Source organism: Emydura macquarii, unplaced genomic scaffold, assembly GCF_026122565.2.
Source record: "Emydura macquarii macquarii isolate MOO-44397 ecotype Brisbane River unplaced genomic scaffold, CSIRO-AGI_Emac_v2 contig_212, whole genome shotgun sequence".
NCBI lineage: Eukaryota > Metazoa > Chordata > Testudines > Chelidae > Emydura > Emydura macquarii.
This window is the reverse complement of record NW_027130349.1, coordinates 6,629,242-6,656,675: the sequence shown is the minus strand read 5'-3', so window position 1 is coordinate 6,656,675 and position 27,434 is coordinate 6,629,242. Positions and strand designations below refer to the sequence as shown.

The 27,434-nt window shown below is 39.5% G+C and overlaps 1 protein-coding gene across 1 annotated transcript in view; it reads left to right on the top strand.

Annotated features, from left to right (window-relative positions):
- Window positions 1-25,480, top strand: part of YES1 (YES proto-oncogene 1, Src family tyrosine kinase) — a 71,299-nt gene extending 45,819 nt beyond the window's left edge. The window contains exons 5-12 of the mRNA XM_067547009.1: window positions 3,740-3,843; window positions 3,952-4,101; window positions 9,783-9,938; window positions 10,638-10,817; window positions 17,666-17,742; window positions 18,093-18,246; window positions 18,842-18,973; window positions 21,088-25,480. Coding sequence (XP_067403110.1) covers window positions 3,740-3,843; window positions 3,952-4,101; window positions 9,783-9,938; window positions 10,638-10,817; window positions 17,666-17,742; window positions 18,093-18,246; window positions 18,842-18,973; window positions 21,088-21,296 — 1,162 coding nt within the window. The 3' untranslated portion in view covers window positions 21,297-25,480. The remainder of the gene's footprint in view (window positions 1-3,739; window positions 3,844-3,951; window positions 4,102-9,782; window positions 9,939-10,637; window positions 10,818-17,665; window positions 17,743-18,092; window positions 18,247-18,841; window positions 18,974-21,087) is intronic.
- The last annotated feature ends 1,954 nt before the right edge of the window (window positions 25,481-27,434 follow it).

Here is a 27,434-nt window from a genome sequence, read left to right as displayed (position 1 = left end):
TCACTGCACTTCTGGGAAAGTAGCCCAATTACCAACATGCTTCCTGAATCTCAATCTGAGACTTCAGTATGTCATTACTGCTACTGCTGCCACCACCTGGTCCTTTAATATTGATTAGCAACTGCATCAGAGACAAACAATCATTTGTTCTTAAAAATGAAATCTTTCAGCTGCATACAAAATGCTGCTGTATATAGCCAAAAACCTTAATACTTAAAATTCCTAATGCAAGCTTATCATAATTACTATGGCTGCAGTGGTGCATCTGTGATGGCCTCATCAGTGGCATCAATGGAGATGCTGGTACTGTAATACTCAAGGTTCAGGGATTGTTTCTGGAAGTGAGATGCTGCCCGAAGTGTCTAGGTAGAAAAAGGGAGGATTGTAGCAGGTGTGCGAGAAGGCTGGGGTCTCAAGTGCATCAGAGAGGAGACAAGCTGAATTTTAATCTTTTTAATAAACTCTTTTAAATAATTACCACATATTAAATATTACTGTAGCTCTCAGAATGGGATGATCCAGAGTTCAGTTATTAGCCCTTGGCTTTTAAGAGCAATTATAGCTTCTCTATTGAGCTTGCCAGTGGAGTTAAAGAGCATCACACTCTTGAAAGTACTGGTATTTTACCTCTTAGACAATCACTTCTAAGCCTGAAGGAATTATATTATAAACTGTTTGAGGCAGGAGCATGTCTATGGTGTGCCTTCTGAACACTACCATAATAAAAATATGAAATGATGATGATGAAAAATTCAAATGAGCTCTCCTTTTATTTTTTTCGAGAGAGAAAATAAAATGGCTATTTAAAAATTATTTTTTGGATTGTTATAATAATCTGATGAAGAGGACTTTCAGTGGGGATGATTACTCAAGTTGTGAAAGCCTCTTCATTCAATAAGATCACAGTTTGCATCCAAGTCAGCTTAAAAGTATAAATTGGAGGGGGAGGTGTATATCTGTAATTTGTATATATATGTTTATTTTCAAACTACAAATATGGTATGGTAGAAAAATAGTGTGGTGGTGTAGAAAAATTTTACTAGCTTGAGTTTGGAATGTCTAATTTCATTCTGTGGGTCATTCAAGAGGAGTGCCAGTAAAGCCATTATATAAACCACACAATTTACTTTTTTCCCTGTAAGACTTGCAGCAATTGAAAAAATATTTGAGAGATTATTGGTACTATTTTTCATATCCCTCCACCTATAAAGCTCATTTTAATGCCATGATTCTAACTGCACAAGCTCCAAATTAAAATACTAGAAGCTTAAAAAATAAAATTGTAAATCCTTTCATGATTTTTAATATTGTAATATTTCATCATCTGTTGGGGCTAGGAATAAGTGCTCTTCCTAGCTGTGGTGGTTCATAGTTTAGACCAGCGGTTCTCAACCTTTTTTTCCTGAGTACCACTCGGGTCAGGTACAGTCAGATCAAATACCACTTGACCTGACTGTACCTGACCCGAGTACCACTCGGGGAAAAAAGGGGGAGGGAGGGCCTTTTGGCGGCAGCGGGGTTTCGCGGCGGCGGCGGGGGGGGGGACTTTCAGTGGCGGCAGGGTTTCGCGGGGGGGACTTTCAGCGGCGCAGTACGGCTCGTGTACCACCCAGCCTTCTTCGAAGTACCACTGGTTGAGAACCACTGGTTTAGACATTAAACTTATCACTGGCCCATGACTAAATTTTGCCTGTCCTGCAAATCAGGAGAGTGTATTTTTGGGGATATAAAAAGGAATTACTTTTTTTATGGATCATTTTTAGGCAGGGGAAATTGCAGCTGTTTGAAATATTAGAACTAGTACAGAGATGAACTTGTTGGCAGAGTGCAGATGGGGGTAAAAAGTGCTTATTGCACAGATATTTCCACATGCATAGTACAAGTGTGTGTGGACATGTAGGCACTTGTCCATACACACACTTTAAATTACATAATCTTCCTGTTTTACATGTATCAAGGCTGCTAGGATTGATGGTAAGGAAGCAGTATGGCTGCTGCAGTATTTTCAGTATGCTGGTAATGCATTTGTTTTATCTCATTTTCATCTGATCCAGCCAGTTGCCCGTGTCTGAAGGTCAGAGAAAGGTGTTAGGTTTGATCCTGGGTTTTGTTACGTTCTGTTAACATGTTAAGGGAACCTAGAGCTTACAGATAGAGGCTTCTTCTTATGTATTAATATATACAAATTATTTAGCAATCAGTTTGTCATCACCTAGAGGATAATAGGGTTGTAAGGAATAGCCAGCATGGATTTGTCAAGAACAAATCATGCCAAACCCATTTAATTTCCTTCTTGTTCCTTCTGAGGTCTTAGCTGGAGTAACAGGGTTACTGGCTCAGTGGATAGGGGAAGCAGTAGATGTGATGTATCTTGATTTTAATAAGGCTTTTGTCACAGTCCCACATTACATTTCTGGTAAGCAAACTATTGAAATGTGGTCTAGATTAAATTAATACAAGGTGGATGCAGAACTGGTTGAAAGACCATAAGCAAAAAGTAATGATCAATGGTTCACTGCCAAACTGGGAGGATGTATCTAGTGGGATTCTGCAGTGGTCAGTCCTGGATCCAGTGCTATTAATATTTTCATTAATGACTTGAATAAGGAAGTGGAGAACATGCTTATAAAATTTGCAGATGACACTAAGATGGGAGGGATTGCAAGCACTTTGGAGGATAGGATTAGAATTCAAAATGACCTTGACAAGTTGGAGAGTTGGTCTGAAATCAACAAGATGAGCTTCAATAAAAACAAGTGCAAAGTACTTCACTGAGAAGTCAAAAATCAAATGCACAGCTACAAAATAGGGAGTAACTAGTTAGGGTGGTAGTACTGCTGATAAGGATGTAGGGTTATAGTCTATCACAAATTGAATATGAGTCAACAATGTGATGCAGTTGTGAAAAAAGCTAATATTATACTGAGGTATATTAACAAGACCGTCATATGTAAGACACGGGCATTAATTATCCCTTTTTACTCAGCACTGGTGAGGCCTTTGCTGGACTAACTGTGTCCAATTCTGGATGCCGCACTTCAGGAAAGATGTGAATAAATTGGAGAGAGTCAAGCAGAGAATAACAAAAATGATAAAAGGTTTAGAAAACCTGACCAGTTTTCTCCCTGCCCACTGAAAGAACAGGTTGGACAAAATACCTGTCAGGGATGGTCTAGGTTTACTTGTCCTGCCTCGGTGCAGGGGGCTGGACTTGATGATTTCTTGATGTCCTTCTAGCCCTATATTTCTATGATTTTTATGAAATAAATAGAAATAATATAACCTGAAAAATATGCTAGCACAGTGCCCCTTAATGTGGAAGTCAGAATTTCTTTGCAGTGAATGGAAGCACAATCTAGAGATTTTTGCTGTGAAGTCAGATATTTTAATCCCCGCTGTTCCTGATCAGTAGTCCAACAGATAGTAGTAGTTTAGATTTATGTGCACTGTATTTATATGATTACCAGTGTCTGGGAGTTTGCATTATGAGCAGAAACACTTTAGTACACAAGAAAGCCTTTTGTTATAAATTGCCATGAGTAATAATAATGAAGCATTGCATCTATATCTCAGAACCTTGCTGCCTATTTAGTTGTAAGAGATTTTGAAAGGCCTCTAAAATGTGGAAAAAATTGTAAGTGACACTTATACAAGCAGAATGTATAGTACTGTTTGATGCAGATTATTACCACAGTATCTTCACTTACCTTATCAAATATTTCTTTTTAACTTATTCTAGATGGTATTTTGGTAAGATGGGCAGGAAAGATGCAGAGAGATTACTTTTAAATCCTGGGAACCAACGTGGTATTTTCTTAGTACGAGAGAGTGAAACCACTAAAGGTATTTTTTTAAGTTTATTTCCTTTCTAGGGCAAAAGAGTTAATTTATATATATAATATATATGCTTATTTTTTGTGAGAAACAAAATTGAAACTGTTTGTTTTCTAGGTGCTTATTCCCTTTCTATACGTGACTGGGATGAGGCCAGAGGTGATAACGTGAAACACTACAAAATTAGAAAACTTGACAATGGTGGATACTACATCACAACCAGAGCACAATTTGAGTCTCTACAAAAGTTGGTTAAACACTATACAGGTAGGCTGAAGTCCTTAAGTTCCAATACTAGTTTAATGGTTTTTACAGGAAAAGAAAATTGAGTAAATGGTACATGGTTATGTCTACACTGCAATGTAAGCCCGGGCTCAGATTCAGGGCTTGTCTACACTTACCTCCAAGATTCGGCGGCAGTCAACCGGAGTTACGCAAAAGACTTGCGTAACTCCTGTCGACTTCTCTGCTTCTCTTCTGTGTGCCATCTTCACTGCACCGACAGGAATATGCAGCGCTACACCACTTAAGAAGGTGGTCTTAATACATCGATTTCTGGATCGACTGAGCAGGTTTTCACTGACCGCTCAGTCGATCCAGAGAAATCGATCTGACGGCGGCGAATTTGCCACCGTCAGTGAAGACCTAGCCTCAGGCTCTTGCCCAACCCCTCTTTCATCTACACATGCATCTCTCAGACTTAGGTCCGAACCTTGGGTCTTGGGTCTTAGGACCCAGGGATGGAGGGTTCGAGCCCAAATCAAGCAGGGACCCAAGGTTCAAGCCCTGTTGCTTTGCAGTGTAGATGCCAACCCCCTGACTTAGGTCCTGGGAGTCTGCCAAAGGTATCCTATATCCCATGGGCAAACTTCCTTTGTCCTCTTTATCCCAAGAATCTCCTGTTGACTCCAGAGAAATGGAAGCAACCACCCTTGATGTAGTGCAGCAACTCCGTGAGTCAGCATTTAACCCTTTCGTTATCTTCTGAACACTGAGCTGCAGTACAGGAAAACCAGGGACCAGAACTGCATCTTGAGCAACTTGCCATCCTTATGCCTGTTTTATGAGGAGCTTGACCAGATGCTGGACACTGCACTGAGCATGGAGCCAACCGTAGTGCGCCGTGACTTGGTCAGCCAGAATGGTGTTCTCCTGGCCCCAGAATCCAGCATGGGGACTGATGGGAGTCAGCAGCAGTTGCCAAGTGAGGATAGTGAAGTGATTCTTACTGAAACTGGTCTCAGAGGAGGCTTTGCAGCAGAAGAAGCAGCAGCACTTCCTGGGGCAATACTCAAAGGAGCTGTTTGGCCCCTCTGAGGAACAGCCCGCTGTGGAGCTTTCAGCATACATGGAAGGGACAAAAACTGCCCCTGAGCCCAGTAAGTTTCTGGCTCCATTTTAAAGTTTATTAAAATAAGGATGGGAGGGATTTCCATCCCACAAATCGATGCAATCATTATTAGAAGCCCTAGCTAGCAGTGTGTATCTGCTAATGACAGATTGCATGCCACCAGTGGCTTGGCTCCCCGCCTCCCTGCCCTCCACCCCATGCCTGTAAGTACATCACTTTGTAACCACTCAACAGTGTAACTAGTCACCTGGAAACAGCTATCCAGGCGGGCAAGGAGAGGGGAGGGAATGAATGTATTCCATTTACAAATCTAGTCCATTTCAGTAAGGTAGTCCATAGATGACACAACCATTTGTGACAGATTCAAATGGGGTTTGAAACTTTGTCCGGAAATGTGGTGTAGTTATAAGGAGGATGGCTGCGGAGTTCTGTGTGTTTGCATGCAGCCATAACAGGCTAAGCCATGTGAAAGCTAAGACATCATCCTGTTGAGTCCTTTATGAATTCTGACCCAATTCCAGGTGCAGATAGCTTCAAACTTTTCCTGAAGCAGGAACTACAGTTAGGTAATCTTTTGGGGAAGGTATGTATTGTCCAGGGCCACCCCAGTAGCTGACCAGCCCAGTTCATTCACAGATGTGCTGTTCAGTCACTACACGTTTGAATACTTAAGTTGCATACACTGCAGATGTCCCACTAGCAGCTTGAAATAACATTTCCTTTGCCAGTCGGGCACCACAAGAATTGTTACATCCTCCAAAATGTGGAAGTCCTGAAATGATAGAAAGTTTTTTTTGTAGCATGGCTGCTGATGGCAGCCCTCCCCAACCCAAGTAGTTCTGCAATTTTTAGAAAACAAAAACTAGCTTTGAATTTTGAATTTGTCATTATTACTGCACTTCTTTTGCTGAGATTAACCAGGCTGTGTCCGGAGAGCTTCTGTGGTCCTTGAAATTCCACAATTTCTATGCTCCTGCAATGAGCTATTTGAGCCAATAGTCCTCTGTGTTTTGCCCTATTCCAGGCCCCTTGACTTCTACTGGCTGTAATAAATTCACAGCTCACCCACACTGCAGCAGAAGCCTGGGTCAATGTACCTTCATGAACTGTTCCAAGAGGAAGCATTTCCGTGATGAACTTAAGGTTGAAGTTGTGGACAGGGCCAACAAACAGGTCCAGTACTAAAAACAGTGACTAGAGGAAAGGCCTGGTGAGAGGAAAGGCTCAGGCTGGCTGCATAGCTTGAAGGCGGGGTTTCAGTGAGAGAGCTGGCATTTGCTTCACCTTTCCTGGAACAAGAACAGTGGCTACGGGTGGAGGACAGAGCTCAGCAGAAAGGATTGGTTGCAAGAGTAGTGGCTGCTGCTGCTGCATCACCTATGCCACAGCCTTAGTCCCCTGTGTGGTACTCTGTGATGCAGTTGAGAAACAGCTTGGAAAACTTGGCTGGGTGACCCCAGGAATGACTAGGCAGGTGTAACAAGGCGCTGTGGCCTTCCTCGGAGCCTGGGCCTGAGGACAAGCTGCAACCCCCCTGCTGGGCAGATCAAGACCCTGAAAAACCCTCCTGCTGGGCAGAACAAGGCCCTGTAGGCCAAATACCCTGGGAGAAAAAGGGCGGAGCCAGGACAGGAGAGGGAAGCTTAAAAGGCTGGCCTAGCAGCTCAGTCAGGGGGAAGCTGCTGTGGAGACAGACATGTCTTCCCCGAGGCTGCGGTCTGGGCCTGACCCAGGCCCTGCGGCTGTGCGGAGCAAACACCCCACCAACCGGAGCCTCCAACACCTGCCCGGGCCTCCAGGCCCTAGTGACTGGGAAAGGCCACCAGGCCCTAGTAGCTGGGAAGAGCTACCCAAGACCACTGAATGGGAGCAACACCCCCCCCCCCCCCGAGGTTGGCCCTGACCTAGAGGAGCTGCCCGATGCCAGGGACCCACTGGAGCTGCCTGAGCCTGATGTACTGGAGGACTCACTGGGATCCTGTGACTTGGAGGAGCTGCCCTCCGCTGATGACCCCGAGGAGTTTCCAGACCTGCTGTCGGTCGACGGTGAGGGACTCGTGGGGCTCCCGCTTGCTGTCTACCCCAGCGACCTGGAGGAGGACCCCTGGCTGCAGGTACCCAGATACAGGGTGGGAGGAAGTAGCCCAGGGATAGCCGAACATAGTTCGTCTGAGGCCGAACCAGTCAGCGTGTTATGGCTGGAGCCCCGCTGATCCAGTGGCAAACCACTTTGCCCTGGACTGGGATGCAGTGGAGTCGGGTGGGCCTGTATCCCCCTCCCCTAGCCACCCCGGGAGTGCTTGGCGCCTCTGAACCTGCCTGCCAGAGGATACCAAGAGGATACCAGCCCTGCCTGCCTGAAGGCCGGGGGCTGTATGCTACTTTGCCTGCCCCGCCCTCCCTGAGGGCCGGGGGCAACAGACTGCTTTGGCTGCCCCGCCCACTTGACGGCTGGGGGCTACAGACCCACTGAACGCTAGCTTTTTCCTGCCATAGACCAAGGCGCTGTGGCCTTCCTTGGAGCCTGGATCCAAGGAAAAGCAGCAACACCCCTGCTGGGCCAGGCCACATGCTTACACTGGGAAACTTTGCCCTTTGCAGTTCTCCATATTGGCCTCCTCCCCATGGACACCTCCACTCACCAGTGTCAAGTGCACGGCAAAAGGGAAAGGAGAAGGGGAGGGAGGGCAGTGGATATGCAACAGTAAGGGGTTTCTGTAATGTATGTAGTTTCACTGTTTGCACTTTGGGTTTTTTTCTTGACGGTTCTGTTATTGGTGTTTTAGTGTGGTGATGGCAGCTGGCTGCCTGGCAATGGCTGAATGTTGTACTTTTCTAATACATGTTTATAAATAAAGCTTTTTATTTCATCTGGAAAGTTTATTGCTCTCACTATATCACATCATACAATGTATATTTAAAAAAATAAATGTAAACACATGTTCAGGAACAATTTGGAATTAGTATGCAAATACTATTCATCATTATGGTTTCTACAAATGCTTCAATCACTTCCTTACATCAATCCATATGTGAACAGCTCCCAACCCATTTCATAAGTGGTCATGTCATTCATAAGTATATTGCATGGCAATCAACCCCCATCTATCCCCAACCACTGAACCCCCCCAATCAATAAGCCGCACCCCTGCTCCTCCACAAGCATATTCAGAAAGGTCGTGTTCCCCCTCTTCCACTGTGCCATGCAAGTCTATAATGTGGGAACACACAGCATCCCTGACTTCTGTTGCTCAGGTGCATCCAGCTTCATCTGTGGTAGGTGCACTTGCTTGCTGAGCATACCGATGCAGCAGCCCCTCACTGTCATAGGCCCATTCAGGGGGAAATGGCTCACCAGTGGTTTCACAAAGATTATGAAGAGCACTGCAAGCCACAGTAATTCAGACATTGATGACACTGGCATCCAAATGGGTCTGTAAACCTCTCCACCAGGATTTCAATCTGCCAAATGCACATTCCATAACCATTCTACATCTGCTGATGGTGTAATTAAACCATTTTTTGCCAGGGCCTCTGAAATCATGGTACAGTTTCATAAGCCAAGGCAAAAGGGTATATGTGGGGTTCCCCAGAATAACAGTAGGGACTATAACTCCATTTATGACAGTGTCATTTGATGGGAATAGTGTCCCAACCTGTCCATGAATATAGATTCCTGATGGGCAAAAAACCCAAGCATCATGAACTTCCCAATGCAATTCATGTTGACATTCATAAATCATTCTCTGTGATCCATGAGGGTACCCTTTGTGGTTTATGTACCTGTGCTTCTTGAGGAGGGCAAACTATGGGCATGTAAGTCCCATCAGTGATTCCAGTGCACTTTGGAAACCCCATTCTCTCATTCAGAAATTACCTCAGGAATATTTTTTATGCCCACCACCTTGGGGTAAACCACACGCCTGATTACCTCAGACCTTTTCTCCACCGCTTTACCCAAAATCGACTTTCTGACATCAAACTGGTTGGCAACAGACCTGTAGCAGTCGGCGGGTAGCCAGTTTGCAGGTGGTTATAGCAACCCGCTTCCAGACTGGCAAGGATGCCCTTGCATGTATGTCTTTACACTGGAGGGTTGGGGCAAGTTGCTCACACAGCTCCAGAAATGTAGCCTTCTTCATGCGAAAGTTCAGAACCCACTGTTGGTCATCCCAGAGCTGCGTGACAATGTGATCCCACCAGTTTCTACTTTTGGCCCTGCACCAGAAGCGCCAGTCTATGTAGGGGGCATCAGTGACTAGACTGAGTGTAGTGAGCAGCATCAGCCAGAACAAATCCACCATGCTTGAGTACTCCTCCTCCACTTCCTCCTGCTCTGTCCTAAGCTTTGTCTGGTGCCTTTGTTTCCGAAAACACTGAAGTGTCTACCAGCACCTCATGGACACTTTACCTGTTTCCTGAGCTCACATTGCAATGTAGACATAGTGTGCCAATTTTTTTTATAATAATAATAAAGGGTTTTTTTTGGCTATGACAAATAGATAATTTTATTAGACATTCATTGTATTTTATTTACTTCTATTATAGTTTTGTGCATACTATTTAACTTAAATGATTTCATTTTCCAATTATCCAGAACATGCTGATGGCCTGTGTCATAAACTAACAACTGTGTGTCCAACTGTGAAACCCCAGACCCAGGGACTAGCAAAAGATGCCTGGGAAATTCCTAGAGAGTCTTTGCGGCTAGAAGTTAAGCTGGGCCAAGGATGCTTTGGGGAAGTATGGATGGGTAAGAGTATGAAATGTACACCTGTCCCGTTGGAATTATTTGTTTTAATGATACTGATTTACCTAAAATACCAAAGTCTGGAAAGTAATCTGATGAAGAATTGAAGGCAAAATTACTAATTGCACCAATACGTGTCGAGGATACTGCTTTCAACACAAAATGCCTCGTAATTTTTGGATGTGAATTCACACCATGAATTATGAGATTTAGCCAGTAGCAAGGACTCTTGGATTAGGAGGTGTGAACTAATTCCAACCACCATCACGGAAGAGTGATGAAGGAATGGCATTCACAAGTGTGCTGGGAGGAGAAAAGGTGGCAATAACAAGTGATAAATGGAGAAGGAGGCACCAACAACAAGTCTGAAGGGAATCAGAAAAAATCTCACTTGAAAAATGAGCAATAATTCCTTCTCAGTTGTTCACGTGACCTACACAATGAATTTTGTTTTGTAATTTACTAGATCTCCAAAACCCCTTAATTAAATTATGCCATCATTATATGTATTCAGTAATTCTATATATTTATATATAGTAAAGTTAAAAACTAATTTTCAGTATTGTTCTTACTGCTTTATCCCCTAAAAAAGAAAAAAAAAAAAAAGAAAAACCAAAACCCTGAAACAAAGAATGAAAGCAGCTTCAGTTGAAAACATCTTAAAAGTGTAGCAGAGGCAGTAAAATATACTTGTTTCTCTAGGGACGTGGAATGGAACCACGAAAGTAGCAATCAAAACACTAAAACCTGGTACAATGATGCCAGAAGCTTTCCTTCAGGAGGCTCAGATCATGAAGAAATTACGACATGATAAACTTGTTCCACTATATGCTGTTGTTTCTGAGGAGCCCATCTACATAGTCACTGAATTCATGACAAAAGGTATGTGTTTTTATTAACTGAAAGACACTATGTTTTTAAAAGTTAATAAAAGTCCCAGTAACAAAAAATATATTTTGATTCATACTGAATACTGATTTGTAAACCTAGCATATGTGAATTTGTGATTAGGTTTTTACATATGATAGTTTTGGAAATCATCATCTTGGTTGAGATTTTAAAAATCTCATTTGTTGAGAGTAAAAACAAAACGTATCCAGTGAATTTCAGATGGTTTTCTGGTCTTAGAGAGAGAATCTGATTTTTTTTTTTCCATTCTTAATTTTGTACCATCATGACCTGATTAAATGTTCTATAACCAATTTTTGAAACTCATCTGGTTGGTCGAGTTCAGTAAAGAAAGGACCCAGGGTTTTAGTTGCTAGGAACCAACTGGCAGAGATGACCGTAAGTGACAGAAGTCTTTGTAATAATCCCATTGAATCAATAAAACTTCTTGAAATTAAAAGAAACACTGTAGTTTCTAGTAGGTCAAAAGGTTGACCTTGCAGTAGTTCTGTTTTGGATCTTAGGCATGTGCATGTATGTCACTTTTCCCTCTCTTCTCTCCTCTCTAAGCTTTCCCAGAATAAGATTCTAACACCTTTCTTTGTACTGTCTGCTGATCAGATCAGAGAGGCACAGCAGGGAATACTGCTGTGTGAGCACACCAGCTTGCATCTGGAACATACTTGCAATCTCAGAATCTGTGCTCTGTGTTTTTTAGGATCCCTGTGAGCGTTAACTGTAAATTGTTTGTTTGCTGTGCTCTTTCTTCATCTCTTTTCCCCAGTCTACCCTCTGCCTCCAAAAGTTTAAGGGTTCAGGATGCATGTGGAAGTAAACATTTTAAGCCTATCAGTGTTAAGTGTTTAAAAAGAAGAAACATTTTTTAATTTAAATGTATTTAAATTTAATATTTAATTAAAACATATTTAATTAAAACGTATTTTAATTTTTGAAGAATTTGATCTCCATTCTTCTTGGAGAGAACTGTGGCAATATTAGGAGGACATAGAAATGGGATTGAAGTCAGAGACTGAAATTATAAGATTTACAAATTATGTCAGAGTATATAACATATAAAAATATTTTTTAAAACTTTGGATCAGGCCAAATAGGTGTAGATGAACTGAAGATTTCAAAACTTTAAAAATAAAACCAAAATGGATGTGAATGAAATGCAGCAATCTCTTTCATGGCAGATCTTAAAATAGCCTTCTGAAATCAGGTTTCACTGTTTAGAATAAACCAATATTTATTTGTTTATTTTATTTACTGGAGATGGAATGGTACAAAGCAAAGGTTCTGCTTCAAAAGTGGGATTACTAAAGAATTACAAAAATCAACTGTATATTTGTCAATATTATAGATACAAAACTCCATTGAAAGTTTCCATTTTAATCTGAGAGAAATTGTTCTGAAAATGTCAATAGCCAGTAGAGGAGAGAGGGAATCAGTTTATATTAATGTGTTGTTTACTGTTTTGTTAATATTTATCCACAGTAGCACAAAACCATTGAAACAATAAGGTGATAGCAGTTTAATCAAATCAAGTTGACAAGTTTTGTTTTTCGAGTGTTTTTACTTTTTGGGGGGGTTTTTTGTAATTATTTTTCATTATTTATATTGCTTTTTCCACCCCAAAAGAATTACTAGTGTTATGTCCCAGGGTTTATCTAGCCGCAGAGACTCCAACATTAAAACAACCTTCTTCAAGGAAAAGAGAGCTGGATGGGAGTACCGCAGAGCCCAACAGCATTGCTCCTGGTCAGACAGATCGCTAGAAGTCAGCATAAGATCTTTGCTCCTCCATAACACTCCTTGCCCAAGAAACAGGAAATGGAAATATTGTGTGTCATAAATTAGTGTAGAACATCAACAACAGAGATTCTGGTTTGGCCCATCACAGTTCCTTTAAACAGAAAATTGTAGCAAGCGATTAAAAATATATCAGATATGTTTAAACTTATGGCAGTTACAGTGAAGAGGTTTCCCTGAAAATAGTGCAACTTGTTTATTTTTAACATTTTTCATTCCATTTTTGTCTTTACAATTTTGGAATATGTATTTTCTTAAATTACCTCAGTTCTTAGAGTTTTAACAGAATTTTCATACTATAGAGAACATTTTCTTCCAGCCTTATAGTATGCTTACAGCTGGGCAAGCTACTATATCAGAGACCAAGATTTAAGATTGACAATAGATTTGTACTCCTTAAAAGGGTGCAGTTATTAAATCATTGCAACTTCTTTCAAGCACTACTAACATTTTAGTGTTCTTTATACAATTGTGATATGTAGTTGGGGGAAGACTATTAAAATGTGTCTTTTAGAGAAGATGGATTTTCAAATCAAGAAGAATGTACAACAAACAAAATTTGCTTCTTTGATCTCCTAAGAGAGCAAAAGCTGCAACTATGTAGCAATGTTACAATTTCTCTAATATATAATTAAGGTTGAGTGGCAGAATAACTTCCTTAATGTATTGTAGGGAAATTTAGTTTACATCCAAAATTAAAATAAATAAATAAATAAATAAATAAAAATTATACTCTAACACACCTGAATGCATTTAGTTATGTAAATAATTTATTTTTTCTTCACTGCACAAGAAGGTGCAGACAAAGAAATCCATTGTATAAAATGTCTCTGTTGTGTATAGCTGATGAGGCGCATCATGATGTAAGGATGCTTCCTAATCTAAGAATTTATTAGCTTCCAGTTATCAGGCAGCAGTCCATTTTGCTAGTGTTAAAGGTTCTTAACCAATATAAGACGTGATGTCCTATTACCTTTACCGTCCTCATCTGTAATTTTATTTATGTTTACAAATAGCCACGGCATTTCACATAAGAAGCTATTGCATTTCAGTGCAGCAGGTAGCATGTTCCCAATCTTCTTCTAATCCCGGAGCATCTTTACAGACACAGAGAGCAGTACAGCATTGCCATTCATTCCTGTCTATGGCTTCTTCCTCCAGTAAGCCCAGCCTGGTGATGTCCCAGTGTATGATGTCCTGCCATCTGGTCAGTAGTTGGCCTGTAGGTTTGACTGACCTTGGTTGTGTTTCATATTATTTTCTTTGGCATCCTATCATCTGTTTTTTTTTGTTTTTTTTTTTCTGTAATGTCCCCACCATTGTAATCTTTTCAGTTGTAGCCAGTCCCATATCCTGATTTCACATGTACTCTCCAAACTTCTTCATTTGCCTTAAAATCGTTCCACTTTACACCTGCCATCTTTTGGAGAACTCTCATCTCTATTCCTTCCAGCCTTCTGATGTTTGTTTCATTTAATGCAGCGGCTTCCCGACCATAGAGGAGAATATTTAGTTTGCTGGTTTGATGAATTTTCACTTTGGTATCAAACTTAATGTTTTTGGTACCAAACATAAATGTTTCCTATACATATATGCTTTTAAATTGTTGATGAATGCAAAGGATGCTGTGTAATTTAAAATGATTGAGCTCCAGTTTGCAGGTGCTAAATATTTAATTTAATAACTGCAGTTATGGTAAAGTGTATTAATGATGTACTGCTGATAGTGGTATGGTCATTGAAAGAATTAATGTTGTAACTTTAATCCCTTTATGTATGACAGCACATTTCACTTTTATTCTGTTGTTATATATAGTTCTGATAGCGACACCTATATAATTAAGGTTGCCTGATGCTTTCCTTTATAATACCCTATTTTCAGTTCCTCATTAGTTTGGTAGACTTTAACAATTCCAACTGAAATTTTCCATGTAGAATGTCTGCCTCAGGTTGAATTTTTTTTTTTAAAGCTTCAGCAAAATATTTTTGCTGTTTCCTTGAATGTGGTTATGGGAAAATGTTCAAGACTTCATAGATGCTGCTGTTATATCACTGTTTAAAAACAAAGGCAGCAAAGCTGACTGCAGAAACTACAGAGGCATTTCTCTCCTGCGTTCAGTAGGGAAAATACTAGTTCGCACTCTGCCAAACAGACTCATTGCAAACATATCTGAGGAGAATTTGCCAGAAGTACAGTGTGGTTTCATACCAGGTCGTAATACTACAGACATGTTTTTTGTCGTAAGACAAGTCCAGGAAAAACATTTAGAGCAGAACATGGACCTGTATGCAGTCTTCACTGACTTGGCCAAAGCTTTTGATATGGTCAACAGAGAGGGTCTCTGGGCTATTCTACATAAACTGGACTGCCCAAGAAGGTTCATACAAATCATCCATCTGTTCCATGACCACATGACTGTGCAGGGGCTCAGTGGTGACTCTTCTGACACATTCGAAATCTTGAATGAAGTGAAGCAAGGCTGTGTACTTGCTCCAGTGCTGTTCGATTTGTTCTTTGCCTGTGTCCTCAGCCATGCCACAAGGGACTTGGATCAGGGATATACATCCACTAGTGACTCGATGCTCCCTTTTTGATGTTCAAAGACTCAATGCTAAGACTAAGACCCTGGAGAGACTTCTCATTGAGGCACTTTTTGAAGATGACTGTGCCTTGATGGCCCATAGACATGATGACCATCAGGTCGTCATTGACAGGTTTTATGAAGCATCCCCTCTCTTTGGCCTCATCATCAGACTCGGTAAGACAGAGCTCTTGTTCCAACCAGCAACTCAATCCAATGCCCCAGCGCCAGCCATCTTCATCTGAGGCATACAGCTGAAAACTGGATCAGTTCAAGTATTTGGGCAACACCATCTCAAGTGATTGTTCCCTTAATAAGGAAATTGCCTTAAGAATCAGTAAAGCTAGCCAGGCCCCTTGGCCGACTCCAAACAAAAGTCTTTAACCAACACAACATTTGTCTCTCCACCAAATTGAAGATCTACAATGCAGTGGTTCTAACATCTGTCTTGTATGGATCAAACACATGGAATTTTTATAGATGGCACATTAAACAGCTTGAGCAATTTTACATGTGCTCTCTCCATTCAATAATGAACATTCACTGGTAGGACAGAGTGACCAATATTAAGGTCCTTGAGAGAGCAAACACAACCAGAATTGAGGAAATGCTATTGAGTGCACAACTTAGGTGGACTGGACATGTCATCAGAATGGAAAACCACCGTCTCCCAAAACAAATCTTGTATGGGAAGCTGAGGCAGGGCAAAAGAAAGAAGGGTTGTCTATATAAGCACTTCAAAGATAACCTGAAGCGTAGTCTTCAATAGGCTGGCATCAACCTCAAAGAACTCGAGCAAGTGGCTCAGCACAGGACTCATTGGCGATTTCTGACAAGATCAGCATGTAACAGGCTTGAGCAGGATTGACTAAATTATTCCAGGCTGCACGTGAAGGCACCACAGAGCGGCATCATCAAACATCTTAGATACGGACTTCCCATGCCCTCAATGCAGCCGACTCTCTGCACCAGGGTTTGGACTTCAGAGTCCTATTCATAGCCAAAGATGAGCATTGTGACAGTTCCAGAGAGGTAGCCGTGTTAGTCTGTATACAGCAAAAACGATGAGACTCCTGTAGCACTTTGAAGACTAACAAATTTAATTTCTGCAGGCATAAGCTTTTGTGGGCTGCAACCCACTTCGTCAGATGCAAGACAGTGTCGTTGTCGTCTGGGATGGACTACCAACAGCTGTTTGCTGGCAGCATTATTCTTGAAAGATTCTGTCTGAACCGAACATGTTCCATCCTGACAGTTTCTGTGTGCCTACCAAACTGATCTTGCACCATCCCAGTGCTGCAGGGGCTGAGCAAGCCTTTTCCTGCAGTTGCCTCTCCTTGTTGCTGGTTGCCACTGTGGCACCAGTTATCTGATCTGAGAGCAAGGAAACTTTCCTTTGCTCTCGGTGCTCCCCCTGCTGTCTGCCATTTAGCATGGAGGAAGCAGCCTGAGAGATAAGAAGTGCAAAGAGATGGATGGTCCAGTAGAAAAAATACTATGGGATCATGTAATTAAAGACTGTATTGTAATGCACATGCACCAGGCAGCTGAATTATGTCACATTTCTGAACTTGAGTGCTTGATTTTGTAATCTTAACGTTCTTTTGATATTTTTTTTCATGAAATACTTCATCTATATTTAAATACTGTGTAGTGAATTGTGTTCTCAATAAATTACTTGCATAGGCTACTTGATATATACAGTGGTACACAGGATTGCAAGATGCTGCACATGTATCTAAGGTTATATAATATTTTGTTTGAGAAATAATACCTAAATTATAAATCAATTTTCATCAGTAGAGCTCAGTGTTTTACAAAGGAGGTCAATATTATGATCCCCATTTTAGAGAGGAAAAACTGAAGACTATTAAACATATGAATAAGGAGTGCTGTTAAGGAGGCACGTGCAACGTTATCTTGGGCACTGTCTGGCTTGAGTGCTTCCGCATAATGTTCTATTAATGTCAAGAGTTTGTATAGATTAATTAAAGTTTAGGCTGAATGTTTAAGGATTCCCACAGGCACCCAAGACATTGTACCAGTAGGTGATATAGCAGCATTTTATTCCTGCTTTCTTCATGTTGACCTTGCGAGCACTTGTTTCTGGAACGTGATGAAGTAACAGAGAGGAGGAGAGACATTCTTATGACCACATTTTTTTTAAAAATAGAGGCACATGCAGAATTGGATGAAACTTGCTGTTAGTAATTTTCACAAGAGTGTGCAGTTAAAAGAATACTGTTAGATCATGCAAGTTCAATATTAGGTTTTGGAGAAGGAAATATTTAGGGGGGAGATTTTCAAAGGCACTGCACTTTGAAAGTTAATTGGAGTTGGGCACCTAAATCCCATCTGTGCCTTTGAAAAACACTCTCTTAGAGGTTTTCAGCTAGACCTTAATAATTGTCTGTGTTTTCCTAAATTATATTTGTCTTCTTTTTTACAGGTAGCTTACTAGACTTCCTTAAAGAAGGAGAAGGGAAATACTTAAAACTTCCACAGTTAGTTGACATGGCTGCTCAGGTACTTTGTATAAGTCAACAAATGAGTATTTTCCACGTAGAAAACATGTTAAAAATGTGAAACAGAGATACCAACTGAAGATCACAGCTGAATGTTCTAGCTGTTGTATGCTTTTACTCTTTACAGTTTCTGTTGAGGTTTTATAATTTGCTACAAAAAAATATCTCTGTATTAAATGGAGCCAAATATACTTTATAATAATTAGTAAGCTATAATGTCTAGCTATGGTGTATTTTATGCAGCTGCATAGCAGAACTGGAGCGCAAAAGACCGGTTTGTTTTATATGTTGTTTTTGGAGAAATGAGCATGGTCACCAAATATAGCTTTTAATAAAACATTTATTTTTAAGATTGCTGATGGCATGGCTTACATTGAAAGAATGAACTACATCCATAGAGACCTTCGGGCAGCAAACATTCTTGTAGGAGACAATCTTGTGTGTAAAATTGCAGATTTTGGTTTAGCAAGGTTAATAGAGGACAATGAATATACTGCAAGACAAGGTAAGATGGATTTATTTATACAGTAAATAAATCTATTTACCATGGGTTATTTGCTCTTGAATTTAAGGAAGCATCAAAGTATTTGCATACTGAAAGTATATACATATATATGTAATATTCATACCCTTGAAGGCATACGTTTGGTCCCAACCCTCACTACTTTAATGACTGTAGCTTTCATTGCAGTAATTAAATAATTTCTGAAAATTATTGGATGATAATGGAATAAGTAATCAAAAATGACTAGTGATTTTGGGTGCCCAACCTCTGAGGCACCTTATAGAGGCCTGAATTTCAGAGAGAGGGTGCTCCGCACGTCCTGAAAATAAGGCCCTTTAAGTGACTCTAGCTGGACACCCAAAATCACAAGCCACTTGAAAATCATGGCCAATATCTATTGCTCTAATGTTTTCTAGTCTGAAAAATCCCTTTATGCTACAAGATATTAAGCCACCTAACTAACTGAACTAATAAAGCAAAATGAAAATTCTTGCAAATCCAATATTTATTTCAAATTATTAAAAATTATATATAGACTTAAGTGTAAGCAAACTATATCTAGGAAAAAAGTACCTGTTTTTCTCCACTGTTCTAGGAGCCAAATTTCCAATTAAATGGACAGCTCCTGAGGCAGCATTATATGGTCGGTTTACAATCAAATCTGACGTGTGGTCATTTGGAATTTTGCTGACAGAACTGGTAACAAAGGGTAGAGTGCCATATCCAGGTAAGAAAGCATTAAGCAAGCATTAATGAAGACATTACACCAATATGTTATGATAATCATAATGGGATTTATATAGTTAGGTGTAAGATAATAAAACTCAAAAAAGATATTTCTTTAAATCCTAATTTTTCAAACTGCTCATTTGGATCCTATTCCAGTTTACAGTATATTCTTAAATAAAGCTGTTTAAAATCTTCCTTCTTGGTTGGGCTTTCTTTTCTCTTTCTCCCATATTTGAATCAGAGGTAGAATAATGAATACTAGAAATATGAGCCAGTTTTATTTACTCTTGCATAAATAAGTCTAACAGAAGAAATTTGTCTTTCTCCTAATAGATTAGACTGGTAGAGAGCCTTTTAACATGCTCCACTTCAAATCTTATTGGAGAAAGAAAAGCTTTAACAGAACATTAGAGGAGTAAAATGATTTTCCAGGAGGAAAGTAATGGTGTATAGTGCTCCATTATTTAAAGTTGGAAAAAGAAATGTCAAGCCCTGTTTCATTAACACAACATGCAGCTTGGGCCTTATTAATAAATACATTAGAGAAGCCTGGACATTTTTCTTCAATCACAGAAAGTTGTCTCTTGTTGCCTCAGGCCCTAAGGCTGTTTAATCGGTGTTGTTGATTGATGTTTATTACTTTTAAATGTTTGGGTTTAGTTTGGATTTTTGCTCTGTTTGTTGTTTTTTGTTTTATGGGATTTTTGTTTGTTGATTCTTGTGTTTTTTGCCATTGTTGTAAAAGGCATAGTACTCATTACATTACATACATTGCTATGTGCCAGATCCTGTTCCTTGTGCATGGGTCAGTGCCATGGGCTTCAAGGGTAAAGTTGCAGAGGGGAATAGGTGTTGTTCTGTGGCTGCTACTGCCACGTCCTGTGGGTGGGAGGAGGAGGAGATCAGTGGACCTGCTTCATTGAGGATCCATTGGCCATGCCATGTCCTCAAAAGCTTCCCTGTTTGTCGCTATGGATCAACACTGCAGAGCATAATACCATAGTATGTGGGGGTATGGAACCTACTAAAGGAGTTCCTGCATCATAACATATTCTGCATCCCTGTGCATCAGAATCACACCAATTTTTGCTGTTTACCAGGCTGTACTCAACCAAAAGGAATGAGGTTCAGCATTTATTCCTAAAGAAGGCATAATATTTTGACCGTCAAAAGAATAAGACTTACAAATAAGAATCTTCTCTCCGAATGTAGGCAAGTCCAGAATGCTCACAGTGCAGAACACCATTTGGATAGCTGGGGGAGAAAGCAAAGTGCATTGTGCGCCAATAGGCTTCTTTGCTTAAGCAGTGTCACTTAACCATAATAGCTGGGATTTTCAAGGAACCCTAAGAAGAGTTCGTTAGCCACACAAAACCCAGTGGAATTTAAATTTAACCATACAATAATTAAAGTGCAAGTGCTTTAGGACACCACAGTATCTTAATTCCCACTGAGAGGGTTTAAAAGTACTAAGTACAGGAGAACATGCTTTCTACCTGCTTGCTTCTGTAATTTCAGATTTGGGGCTTTCCTGACTTATAGCAATCTGATGCTGTTTGCAGCCAGAATCTGTACAGTATGTGTTGAAAATGGCTGCCTTATGGAAGGGTTCTACAGGCTTTAGATCAATACATGTAAATAATATGAAATATTTTGATGTCTGATTTGAGTTTATATAACACTTCTGTTCTGGGCAAATTATCAACTTCAGAAGTATCTCTTCTAGTATTCTATTCAAATCCAGTGGCCAATGAATAGAACTGCAGATAGGAATAAGGGTCATGTTGTGAGGATCTCCTTTACATGGATTAACCCCAAATAAAGAGGAAATGTTCTGTAGCAAAAGTACTTGGATAAGCATGAGGAAGGGCCAATACTAGCTATCTTAAAAACCTGGGTATAATTGAATATTTCAGAAAATGTACTTATTTTTAAATTTACAAAATTAATCCAACACACTGCGTCTATCGTGGACAGTCTCTTGTGTCAGATACCGTTATCTGGAGAGTTATATTTAACTCTCAGGTGGCCTGGTGCCAGAAAAAGTGGAGGGATTTTTGGAAACTGTTATTTGTGTAATGTCATTCACATCTACAATTCTTTATATTATAGGGATGGTGAATCGTGAAGTTCTGGAGCAAGTAGAACGTGGGTATAGGATGCCTTGCCCACAAGGCTGTCCAGAGTCTCTCCATGAGTTAATGAAACTGTGTTGGAAGAAGGACCCTGATGAAAGACCAACATTTGAATATATTCAGTCTTTTTTGGAAGACTACTTTACTGCTACAGAGCCACAGTACCAGCCTGGAGACAATTTATAAGCCAACAACCTACATAACATGCACAAATCTGCCAAATGTAAAGGACTTTCAAAGAGTTCCTCGCTTCTTTAAAGAAATGAAAGGAAAGAAAATCTTCACTCTGCATGCTTTTAATGGCAAACTGGAATTCCTTAATACAGTTGCACAAAACCACTTTTAAACTTATACCCTAATTTACCAATGATGTGATTTTTTTTTTTTCTTTCCCCCAACTTATTTCAGGGTCCAAAAGAAGCTTGTTGAAAATTCTCAGTGGTAAAATGAGTGGTGGCATGACAATTAATAGTAACAAAAAAAAACAAAATCCTGTTTTAAACTCTTTACCTTTTATTTCCCTAACATTTAATAATGCATTTTGTTAAAGGGAGGATTGTCTAAAATTACACACAAGCTTGGGTTGGAAAATTTTTAAAACCAAGGAACTTTATGGGACCAAACAATTCCATTCCAGTTCTATAAAATTTCCTGTGTTCAGAATTAGATGGGCTTTTTCCTTTGATGGTACAGCCATATCTGAGAGATTGATATGTAATCTTCAGTTTAAACTTCCTCTTGCATGGACTTAATTAGGATAGACAAGGTTAAAAGAGAAATTTAAACAGTGTATGACAAACTTAATTAAATGCTAGACCTCAGTAGTGGAATTGGAGAGCATAATGCACTGTGTTCATACTTGTATTAATGTAACTGGAAAGTAGCATGAGAGATTTTTAATTTTTATTTTTTTCTGCATAGTTAATTAAAAATAATGAAGGTAACTAGAAAATGAGGTAATATTTTATAAAATTATGTTGATAAAATATGATTAAAGTTTGAACTTGAAACTATACAATACAATCAGAGGGAAAATTCTCTAATCTTTTAAGCTCCAATCCTACAATGAGCTCTGTGTGTGGGAAGACTTCCTGAACAAAGCTCATTGCAAGATCAAGACCTTAGCTGGTTAAAGGCCACCTTTAGACAGTGCACATTAAGAGACAGATTTGGTACTGTGAGATGTGGCTAGCACATATTAACAGTGATGGGTGCCACAAATGTAAAGTGTCGCTAGTTCAGGGATTTGATTGCACTTTTGCTTTTCTTGACTATAAAGACTCTTACACACAGAATTATTTAAGTGAGAATAAATAGGAGAAGAAAATGTGAAGGTTTAAAAAGTAGAGGGATAAAATATATTTAATATTGACCTAATAAAGTGATCACAAGCCTTTGCTGGCATTCAGCTCAGCTAACACTAAATCTACAATATTTTCTTCAACTACTGACATATCAAGCAATAACATCATGTCTTCTGTTCATCTGTTGGCATGAAGTTTGGAATTTCCAATTAAGCTAACATACTTTAATTATGAAACTAAATGTTTTTTTCTGGTATCATAATGATATTCATACTATCAGTGTAACACTATCTGACAAATGAGTTTCATGCGAGTGGGCAATATAGTTCTGGTACTAAAAATTTTTTCACATGTTTACATGACATTCTTCATACTGAATCTCTCCACCAAATGGAACTTTGTAAGAATAGTGCCATCATTTTGCATTTTCCCTTATCTTCTATACATGCGTGATTATCAAATTTTAAAAGGGCTTTATGTAAAAAACCAAGAACACTATGGAATTGTAATTTTTTCTAAATATTTTAAAATGGGTAACACAATCATACACGTTTATGTATTAATACAATTACAATAAAGATGCCAGAAAATGGTGCTGGCATTCATTGGATTTTAATGACTGAATGGAACAATTCCTTGTAATAACATTTGTATAGTAAAGAAATAAAACACTAACTTAATGAGTTTGTTCATTGTAAATGGTTGTGTATTACAGAAACTCTTTCTGGAGAAATTCTATATGTTTATGAAATTTTTATTTGTAACAGTGTTTCACCTCAAGACATTGATTGATAGAATCTTACCCTAACAAAAGTTTAAATAGCACATTCATGCTTTTTATATAATAGTAATACGTTTAATTATGTAATTAAGTATTTTTATTAAGTATGGCATTATTGAATTCTTTTGCAGAATTGGTTTAAAATAAATTTTTCATTGCATCTGATTTATTTAAAAGAAAAGAAAGTGGTTTGGTTTCCAGACTACTTCATCTGCTAGTTGTTTTTTGGAGGAAAATTGTTTGAAGCTGTAGAGAACTCGTAGTTTTGATTTTGTTTTGTTTAAGCTATTTTATTATCATTTTTCAGAGATTTGAATTATGGTGTGTTTTAATCTGTTGTAAAAAGGTTGATTTTTCTAGAGCACTTCAGAACTCCTTAGTAGTGATCACTTAGATCCAGTCCTATCTAATCTTCAACTCTGGCCCCTTACAACAGACAGGTATAATGTGAATTCCCATAAAAAGAAATTCCTAAGTAATCAAAATCTTCTGGTTGGACATCACCTTACTACAGACAGGCATTTGTTTGCTCTCTTCTACCTTATCTGTTGACAGTAGCCATTATTGTTTTCTGTGTAATTGTTCAGGGAAGTCATAAATCTGCCCTTATGATAGCTGATGTTTCTTAGGGTATGGCTAAACTAGAGAGTTCTCCCGTCAGCTTAATTACTTCAGCTCCTGCAAGTGGCTGTAGCTATGTCAGCTGGAGAAGCTCTCCCACTGACCTAGTGCTGTCCACACCAGCGCTTAAATCAACATAAATTGCATTGCTCCGGGGGGGCTAATTCACAGCCCTGAGCGACATAATTTATGTCGATTTAATCTGCAGTGTAGCCATAGTCTTAACTTTAGCAACATGTTATATCTGTTGCAATGACCACTACCATTCAATGGGCACTTATAGCCAATCCCAAATTCCCAATTGTATAGGAGGGCCTTTGTATATTAAGACTGTACTAGTTTGATGTAGCTTAGAAAACATTCTAACAATTAAAATCTCTTGTTTTGTAATTTTATATTATTTCTACACAAAAACTGTGAAGTTTACCATATTTTTAGTATTTCCTGTAGTGTAATCAGTTTATTTTTTACTATTGATTTTTTTAAATGGGAACAATTATGTCATATTTCTGGTAAAAACTGTACTCAAATCATTGTCCATCAATTTTGTCATATACATTTTTCGTGGAAGACCTTCCAACTGTTTCTATCATGCAGTGTTCTAAAGCTTTAGTATTTTTAAACTATTTTTAATATTTTGAGTAATTAAAGTTCCAAAAGTACAAACATTGTGTATGTGCATACTCTTTAGAGAAAATAAGTAGCTAATTTAGCATAGTTATAAAAAGGGCCTCGTGTATTCCTTGGTCTTGCTGCTATGGAACTGTATCCTTCATATAATATTGTGCCATAACTTTTTAATATTTGTAGTTCTCATGGGTTGTGACAATGACCTCGAAAAGGGTAAATGAAATGTAAACCAATGCAGTGTTGTCTTTGTGAACTTGCAGCCAGTCTGAAACAATTTAGAGAGGTATGACCTTCCTCCTTCATCTAAAATTAGATAACCCCAAAAGTGGTGATCTGAGGCAAATTAAAAACCGGAAATGTGGATAGACTGTAAAAATAACTAAATCTAATATCAAACTAAATACCTCAGGATATACTGAAGGAATTGTTCATTTTCATGTTTAACCCAATAAAATCTCCCTTTTAAATATTTTATCTAAAGGTGCTATAGAACTTGGCATTTCCACCAACCTGCCACAAAATGCAAGGGCTTTGCTGCAGAATACACTGGGAGTTCTCTCTGAAATGAAGCAAAATACTGTATGTGATTGTTTATCACAAGCTGTTGGTTTGTGTGTACAAACTCACACTTCAGTTGTGTATATAAAATGTTGCCTGTTTTCAAAACATTTTTTTCTTTCCACATACTATGGTGTTAAATGAAAATGAACACAATAGTATAGAAATCTGACCATTTGCACCCTCCTCTACATTTGTTGAACTCTGCCACTTTCTTCTGAGTTTCTCAGAATTATTTTAGATGAGAGAGAAAAAGCCATACTGTCCTTTAATGCCATGTTTTCTTTTTTTTAAATTAAGATAAGGACCAGGAGAAGAAATCAGAAGTTACAAAGGAAAAGCTGAACAAAAATTTCATCAGTGAATATGAGCATGTGATTGTGTAATTGATGCCTGAAGAAGAGCTCTGTGTAGCTTGAAAGCATCTCTTTCATCAACAGAAGTTGGTCCAATAACATATATTACCTCATGTATCTTGTCTCTTTAATACCTTGGGATCATCACAGCTGCAACAACACTGCAAACAGATGCCAGCTTGACAACTGTGAAAACAATCCTCCCTCTATCCATAGGATAGCTACACAGGGGTACTGACAGTTTCCCTTCTGCTTCGCCGAAAGGTTTTTTTACTTTTCAATCCTGGGCTTCTAACTGAATCTGTCAACAGTTGTGCGCTATGATGTGGATGGTGCCTACCAGTGCACTAGTTGGTAATTTATTTTTCCTTGACCTCAGCTGGATTTAAATTGATGCCAGTTCTGCATCTCTTTATCCACCCCCCCTCCCCCCACATGCAATTGATTTCATTTTCTGTGTCATTTTTTAATAGTCCTGTGCATCTAGAATTTGAAAGTGCCAGTGCTATAGGAGCTGGAGAAATGATTCCTGGTTTTGTGCCCAAAAGAGAAAGGTAATCCTCTCACCCTGATAAAAATGCCACAAAGTAGGAAGAGCACTTACCATTACTTGGCTGCCTCAAAGGAGAGATCAACTTTGAAGACATCAGAAGCTGACGACTCCTCAGCAGATGACTGCAGGTACCATAATTTGATATGGAACCTAAGATGTTTTGCCAGAGCTGACCTTGCCAATTTTGGGTGGATCTTCCAAATAGTTTTTCATCACCCCCTTCAGAAACTTCACAGACATGTCTGCCTTGAACACATCACTGTCCAGAGCTAATGTGAATGTTGTGGGAGGGTTAGTTAAATAACATCCACAAATAAAATGTATTTTACATAAAAGAATGGGCGGGAAGTCAGATGGTAAATGCCATAGTTCCTTGCTCTCTGCCAACATATAGCCCACTAGGTCCTGCTTCCTAACGTGCTATTGAACTTTCCATGTTTGTTGTCAAAGTCACATTGGGTGTTCAGCAAATGTGCCAGTCTAGGTGTAAGCAATCACCTGGCAGAAGGAAATTTGTGGTAGCCATAGTGCCATGAGCAGTACCGCAATTTCAAATTGATCTGGAGTCAGAATCACAGCCCAGCCCTGAACATCCACAGAGGTGAATAGTGATGAATAATTTGTAATCTCTAGGGAAAAATCAGTGACAAGCTTTCAACCTTCCTGGTTAGCTGACAACTTTTATTTCCTTTGCTCTTTGGGCAAGTAACAGAGAAAGCTAGAACAACATTTTTAAACACCAGTTCTTCAACTTAGACCTTGTCTACACTACAGAGTTGTTGATGCAAGTTACAGCAATGATTAAAAACTGCTGTAATTACAATGCTTGTACCTGTCCACACAGCACTCGTGTCGCTGAAGAACATCCACAGGTGGTGCTTTAGCATCAACAATTGTGTGTTGTGGGCAGCTATCCCACTGTGCAACTTGACACCTTGTGCCACTAGGAGTTGTAGGAAGGCAGAGAGTATTGCAGTGCACTGTGGGTTCAACCTCCCATAATGCAGTGATTTCTGTCCCATCATTCCCTGGGTTTCCAACTGTTTCATGGAATTTTTCAACAGTCCCAGTTTCCTGAGCACTTGCCTTCTCTATCTGAAAGGCCTGCATTGTTGTCATTGTTCTGAACACATCACAACTGGTCATGCAGTATATCATTAGCTCCCAATCTGAGCTGAGGTGCCTGATCTGCTATGGGCCATGCAAACAAACAATGGCATATTACTGTTTGCATTCACAGAACATCTGCACATACTGCACCTCCGCTTTTGGGCACATGAAACAAGCACAGAGTGGCATCACGTCATTATGCAGGCCTGGGATGACAAGCAGTGGCTGCAGAACTTTCAAATGTGCAAAGCCACCTTTATGGAACTGGGTGCGGAGTTTGCCCCTGCCCTGCAGTGCAAGGACACCAGATTGAGAGCTGCCCTCTTGGTAGAGAAGTGCTTGGCGATCACGGTGTGGAAGCTGGCAACTCCAGATTGCTACCGGTCAGTCGTGAATCAGTTTGGAGTTGGG